At 43.8% G+C, this 7,615-nt stretch overlaps 1 protein-coding gene across 1 annotated transcript in view; it reads right to left on the minus strand.

Moving 5' to 3' along the window:
• znf385c (zinc finger protein 385C) overlaps nt 1–3,304 on the minus strand; it is a 50,038-nt gene extending 46,734 nt beyond the window's left edge. The window contains exons 1-2 of the mRNA XM_030793953.1: nt 3,112–3,304; nt 2,061–2,330 (exon numbers count right to left, since the gene is read on the minus strand). Of these exons, the coding sequence (XP_030649813.1) occupies nt 2,061–2,330; nt 3,112–3,304 (463 nt within the window). The remainder of the gene's footprint in view (nt 1–2,060; nt 2,331–3,111) is intronic.
• Between the last annotated feature and the right edge of the window lie 4,311 nt (nt 3,305–7,615).

Below are 7,615 nucleotides of genomic sequence, written 5' to 3' on the forward strand. Positions count from 1 at the left end.
CGTGTGCGTGTGTGTGTGAGTATTTTTGTATGTGTGTGTATACAAGCATGTGCATGTGTGTGTGTGTGTGCGTGTGTGTTAAGGATGTCCTTAGCTTTCCTCGCTGGTGTTCATGAGGGCCGCCCATTCTCATTACAGTCTAATCACCGAGCCTTATGGTTGCTAAATAGCTAATCAATGAGCTATTGTGTGTCAGGTCACAGAAGGTCAGAATGATCTGCAAAAGTCTATATGTGTGTATCTGTGTGTGTGTGTGTGTGTGCGCGTGTGTATCTGTGTGTGTGTGTGTGTGCGTGTGTGCGTGTATATGTGCCTTCCTTCTCTTCCCACACACACACATGCACGCGCGCGCGCACACACACACACACATATCCAGCAGAGCATTTGACTGCAGTAGCAGTCAGGACGTGAGCAACTGTAGCCCTGTATCTGAGCGGAGACGTCTCTATGGCGAGCGTTTCCGTGGTGAGCATGTTCTGTTGCTATGTAATTATGGGTCATTTGTATGAGAGCCTGCACCTGAAGTGGGTCAGACTGTTGTGCATGTTGAGTGTGTGTCTGTGTGTGTCTGTCTGTCTTAGTGTGTGTGTGTGTGTGTGTGTGTGTGTGTCTGTGTCTGTGTGCGTGTGTGTGTTTGTGTTCAATGTGTGTAATCTTTATGCATAAAAATTGCGTGGGAGAGTGAATAGCAGCATTTTGTGTATCTAAGTGCATTTGTGGCAAAATGGGCTCCGAAACATAAAACTCTCCATTTACATATTTGAGAATTCGTGCTGTATTTTGTAAATGTGTATGGTGTGTGTGTGTGTGTGTGTGTAGACATATGTAGTTTGTGTGTGTGTGTATGTGTGTGCGCGTGTGTGCATGTGTATGTGTGTGCATGTGTGTCTGTGAATGTGTGTGCATACAGGTGTGTATGCATGGATGTGTGTGTGTGTGTGTGTGTGTGTGTGTGTGCGCACGTGTGTGTCTGTGAAAGGTAAGTTAGCTCTTCTGAAATGGGAGACAGAGAAAGCTTCACTGAGTTCTTTCTTCATGCACTGAGTAAATCATCTGAAACAGCTGGGAAACTGCTCTGATTACATGTATGATTACATGGTAGGTATATATACGGAGTTCCCCATTACATATATTCAGCCAGGATTAAATGGATCATATATACTGAATCACACACTCAGCTATGATTCAGTTTATCAGTAGGTACTGAATTATACTCAGTCATGACTAAGTGTACTGAACTGTACTCAATGATTCTAAGTCCAAAAGAGATTTACTGAACTGTACTAAATTATATGTCCTAATAGGTACTGACATACAAAGCCAAATACTTTAAAAAGCCCCTTTTCTGTTAATGTTGCTACTTCAACTCAGATTCAGACTAATGAACTGAAGAGCAGTCACTTAGAAGAATTCTGATTGGTCCACAACTTTGACAGAAAAATTTAAATATTTCACCAAGAATCGGCCTTAGTCTGAACAAACCGACCTGAAAATACACACACACACACACACTGTCATTTTACCTCCAAAGAGTCCCACTAAAAACCTTAACAAGCTTTCTCAGTTCTGATATTGCCACTCAGAACCGCACAGTCATAATGATCCTAATCAAGCAGCTCTTAATTAGCTTGTCAGTTAATTACTTAAGTCTCTTTCCTCTCCTCCACGCTAAAAGAGCGCCAACGTCATAGCAACGCGCGGGAGCGAGAGAGAGAGAGAGAGAGAGAGAGAGGATATTAGCCCGGGATGGCCGTTTTAGTATTCGCTCCTTCGATTTCTTCTCGTCTCCGCTCCAGAGTGGGCAGCGTGGAGATCAAGTGGTTTTTTTTTTGGCTTATTACTGAAATATGCAAACGAACCACTCGGAGACTGTGGGTGATTTCAGCAACATTTATGTCCTAAGACTGTGTTTTGAGGAACTGATCTGGGTGAGGGCCATGTCTGGCTCACCGTTAAAACACACAGACAGACAGACAGACAGACACACACACACACCCACACACACACATACACACAGTACACAAAATTAAAGAAAGAAAAAAAAAACATTGTTTTCCTACCTGTGTTTCTGTTGCTGATGTGTCTGAGTCTTTTCTGGTGTGTTTTTCCATTGTAGTGTATCTGCGCCTGGACGGCCGAGTTTAGCTGGATGTTACACACCTCGCACACCGTGTACGTTCGGTGCTTGCGCTCCCGTTTTGGGCGGGAGGCCGCTGAGACAGAGGCGTCGAGAGTTAGATACTCTGTCACATCGGTGGACGGACACTCTGAAGAGGCCTCTTCCGCCAAGGCACTGTCCTCTTCCATAGGGCTGAATGGACGCTTCATGCCTGAGAAAGAGAGAGAGAGGGAGTAAGAGAGAGTGTGAGAAAGAGAGAGAGAGAGAGAGAAAGAGAGAGAGAGAGAGAGAGAGAGAGAGAGAGAGAGAGAGTGTGTGTGAGAGAGAGAGAGAGAGAGAGAGTGACATTGCTAAAGCTCAGTCTATGCATATACGCAATATGCATGTATTTGTGTTCACAGACACACACACACACACACACACACACACACATTCACACACATCAGTCTCTCTAATGAGCCTTTGTAGGCTTTGCATGAGATGCTTCTCAAGTTCCTGTTGAGAGACAGTATGTTCTGCTGATGACCACTAGGGGGAGACAAACTTCACCACTAACACAGAGGGGATGAGGGTTAGTGTGTGCTCATGGGCACACGTGTACATGTGTACGCATATGTGTAGCAGCTCTCTCTCTCTCTCACACACACACACACACACACACACACACACATGCACACACTTGTCTACAGCAAATGACTTTTTGCTGCACAACGCACAATTTGATAGACTGCACCCCCTGCCTGTGCAACCAAGCAAAAAAAAAAAAAAAAAAACACGACATAAATGTCCCCATGTAACTGGAGTGTTCTGTAATAGCTCTACAGCGTTTGGTAAGTGCGCAACTACAGAAGCAGAGGTCAAATCCAAACTGCAGTCTACCAATGCTGAAAAGCACTGTTTAAAAAAAAAACAACAACCAAAAAAAAAAAAACTCATACTGGGGGAAGTCAAATGGTGCAGAAGAAAAAGATGCTGGCCCACCACTACAGAACCCTGGGTTCGGTTCCTGGCAGCGGTGCCTCTGACTTGGCTGGGTAACCGTGTGGACACAAATGGTGGTTTTACGATTGGGAAGCTGGCAGGAGTCTCCCTGTTGCTGCAATAGCAGCTCTCATTGGTCAGTCGTGCTGGTGATGAGTGGTGGGTGGGGCTAGGGAGCATAACGTGAACCTCTGTGTGTGTCATGGCCTCCTGGAAATGTCCTCTGTCTCAATATTGTCATGCTCTTTCATGAGAAAACGTGTGTGTGTGTGTGTGTATTTGATAGATTCGGTGTATGCCTGTTGTCCATATTGGAAGAGAAGATCTAGCCTACTCTATCGTTAATACAATTTCAAAAGTCTAGATTTACAATTCAGTGTTTTCTTTAAAGGAAAACCTAAATATCAGCGAACCCATAAAACACTCACTCAAATAGCATTTGAAGATTGAGCCCACTTGTCTAGTGTGTCTTTTAAAGTGAGACCATTAAAAAAAAAAAGACCAAAAAAACACTTTAAACATGTAAAAGTGGAGGCAATTATTGTCCTCGCAAATCGTAAATCTGGTCGTTTGGATATATAGAGAATCTGTTTACTGTCAAACTGATGGTTTTAAAAATGTTCCTCCAGATGGTGGTGAGAAAGCAGACTACGAGGCAATGCATATTCAAAGTACCTGAATGATCGGCCGCGTCCCAATCCTCTCGCAAGGCTCCTTTCCTCGGCGACTCAAATTGCATCAAAACCGACCGTGCAGAGGTAACACCGAGCGAATATGAAAGGAAAGCCTCACACAAACCTGTTCCGCAGTTGCCTCATCCCGTCAGTTACAATCTGGAGGCTTGAAAGTAAGGTCAGAAAAGTAATGGGACGGATCCAATCCTCCATATTCTCACACGTCTAATTTCATATACTTGAAACTCAAACCTATTTTTTTTTTTTTTTTTTTCCCAAAGGTTAGGGACAGAGGTAAGCTGAGGTCGAATGGACAAGCATCAGTTGTTCTCGCTAGTTGTAAAGAGACACTCTTTACAAAGTCGTTTGCTGTAGGGTAAAACTACACATGGCCTGGCAAAAGGTCGGGGAGTTGACTGAGGGCCCGGGTGGCAGCAGTTGCCCTAACCACCCGCTGATTTTCCCACCGTGTCGGCAGCACAGAGCCCGTCACCACCAAACCCCCCCCCCCCCCCAACTATCACTCGTCTGTCACATCAACTGTCACCTGCCCATCTCTGTTAAAGACAGATCATTTATCGGTAGTACGATCACCTGCTGAAAGACACACACTCGCACAAATAGGAAAGAGAGAGAGAGAGAGAGCGAAAGAGAGTGAGAGAGAGAGAGAGAGAGAGAAGGGCTAGGTGACATGCGTACTGCTACAGACAGTTATGGCATTTCACACTTCCAGGGGACACCACATTCAGTAGAGGGACATAACAGCTGAGTCACACCCCCCCCCCCCGCTTCCCCCCTCCCCTACCCCCCCCCCCCCCTCCCCCGAAGCTCAATCGTGAGGAACCCTTTTGTGATACTGTACGGCGCATCCAGCCAAAAAAACGCGTCTCGTCGCTCTCTCTCTCTCTCTCACGCGCGCGTACAGCTTCGTCGCCGCTGCGTCGTTCCCGGCGGCTCGGCATTCCAGGAAAACCAAGCGCATTCCAGAACATATGGCATTCCAGACCGTTTGACTTTCCCGAAAATCCTTTCGCCGCTCCGGAGTGTTTGCCATTCCATCCGAATCCTTTGAGTCATCCGCGCGAAGAGCGACAGAGATGTCCCCTTAGATTCAAAACAAACAAAGCTCTCCGTTCTAGCTGTCTGTCGTCAACTCATCTCCAGCCATATCTGCTCTCTCATGAACAACACTGAAAAATACAGGGTGTATGAATGTGTATGTGTATATGAGAGAGAGAGAGAGATTGAGAGAGGATATGGAGGACATCACTGCTTTAAAATTAGATGCAATTCTAGTAGACCATACAAAACGTCTGATTCCAGGGTCTTCTAAAAAACTGTACGAAGCCATTACGACCATGCTGAGATTTATTCTTGGCACACAAATCTGGAGATCAATATAACTTTGCTCTAAAAATTGTCTGAGGTGCTTTTATCTCAATCATTTTTTTTTTTGCCTCATTTTACAATTACTAATTCTGTGAATGAATATAATCCATATGTCCAATTTTTTTTTTTTGGTTACACCCCATCAACATTCACTGGGGCTTCCTCACAGTGACTTCTTTCTTCTTTTTTTTTTTCAAATATTGTGTTATGTTATAAAGTGTCTAAACTGTCTTTCTGGAATCTTCTCTGGGTTGATAATAAGGTAATGACTCCACTCCACTGAAACTGCAGAATTAAATGGAATCACTTCTCTCGCTCTCTCTCTTTTTCGTGGTTCTGCCTGAGGGGGTGAGATAGATCAAATAGACGAGTATGAACTGACTGGACACTCTGTTTGCAGGAGGCCTTTGGCACAGGGATAAAGGCTAGGTATATATTTGCTCAAGCTGTTTTGTGCGTGTGTGTGTGTGTGTGCGTGTGTGTGTGTGTGTATGTGTATGTGTATGTGTGTGTGTGTGTGTGTTTGTATGTGTGCGTTTCTCTCCACTGAGGTGCAGGAGGAAATTCAAACAGCTGCTCTCTATTTGAAATCACAGTCAATTCTATCTAGGGAAAATATAGTTTGGGGAGTGTGTGTGTGCATGCGCGCGCGCGCGTGTGTGTGTAAACACACAGACATCTCCAGTGTCCACTTCACCAGCGATTCTATGTGAATCTGTCTGTATTACAGCACCATACACTGAAAATGAGAATTTAGTGCTAACTGCTCAATCTGACTCATCGAAGGCTGAAACCAACTCATGAGCTCCAGAGGAGGCGGCGTGTCGACCAAGGCCCCCTCCGTTTAAATGAGCAATACTGGGCCGTAAGGCTAACTCCCGCCGCTGGGCAAACTTCACATCTTTGGTTTTCTAGGCAGCTAAATGCTGTCCAGACGGATGTTAGTCACATTTTGCTTTTACGACGGGTTCTGTCACATTGTCGCTACAGGGAGCCCTGATCTTGGAAACAGCACCGAGCCCACGAAAGAGGACCACGCCAGCAAAGACAACGTCCCTGACTAAAGAAAAAAAAAATTCAAAAATAAGAATAAAAAACCCTGAAACACGTCAAAATGAGCGGGCTAACTTCCTCTGACCACCACTAGGCAAACTCACATATCATCACTTTCAGTAGATCTGAGACTCTAATGAGAAATTCAGAGGATCTGAGAGTTTAATGAGAAATAAAATAGCAGAGGTTGAAATACAACCATATAAAATGTTAAGTCGTTGTATTCGGTTGTTCCTCTTTTAAAATCATCTTATAATCACCGTGCCGTTATACAGTTACTGACATATTTTCTTTTGTCGTGATGCAAACATCCTTGGTGTGATGTTAGCATGGATGCTAATGATAGTTAAAGCTTTTGGTATGCTATATAACTGCTCACTTAGCTTCACTGCTATTAATCAGTAGGAGTTCAATCATCGAAAAACAGCAAGGAATACGGCAAAGAAGAAAATAGGACCAAAAAAAAAAAAACCCAAACAAACCCCAAAACAGAACTACAAACAGAAGAAACAGAAAAGCAAAGCAAGTTTGCGGAACATTAATCACGTTTAGCAAAACAAATTAAAAAGTTTTGGGTTTCGCATTCTTGGTGAAACATCCCCACAAAGATTGAGGTCATGGATCGGTTCAGTGCTAAAGTTTGGGGTATAGGAAGAGTTACCAAACTATTGTTTACAGGATGCTAAAGCACCTCTGCATGCTAGCACATCTCTCAAAAACAGCTCTGACACTCCAATCACCGCATATCTCTCTCACTACAAGGCGCATTGACCATCAACTGTCGAGCCAACTGATAATGATTATGTACTGTATATTTATGCTTTCCTCTAGACTTAAAAGATTAAAGAGGTTAACTTGTTGACAGAAAACCACTCACATACGGCAGTAATGACTGGGCAGTTTCCACGGTGGCGACAATTGTTTTTTTTTTTTCTGTTGTTTTTTTTTTTTAGAGAAGTTGTTCTCCAGTCACGCCGTCATTAAGTTTAAAGCACAAACATTAGCCTCAAAGCCTCTAGCTCTTGATGAAATGGAAATCTTGCACGTAAAATACATTTTTAATGATCTACCTTCTCTCACGGCTTTGGTGTGTTCAATGTAGACGGCCGTCGTGCTTAAAATGGTCTTGCTTACAATTATGTTTAATGTATTATGATGGAAACGGACTATTTCATGTTCTCTTTAATGAAACATAATGAAACCTGATAATGAAACAGCCTCCTTATAAATGAACATACACACACACACACACACACACACACACGGAAATAAGGACTCATTCACATATCAGCTCCCTCTCCTCAAAGAATACGTGTGTGTGTGTGTTTGTGTTTGTGTGTGTGTGTGAATGCCCTAGCAGTGCCTTAACCCACACACACATTAGCATAAACACCTACAG

Source organism: Chanos chanos, chromosome 16 (assembly GCF_902362185.1).
Source record: "Chanos chanos chromosome 16, fChaCha1.1, whole genome shotgun sequence".
Taxonomy (NCBI): domain Eukaryota; kingdom Metazoa; phylum Chordata; class Actinopteri; order Gonorynchiformes; family Chanidae; genus Chanos; species Chanos chanos.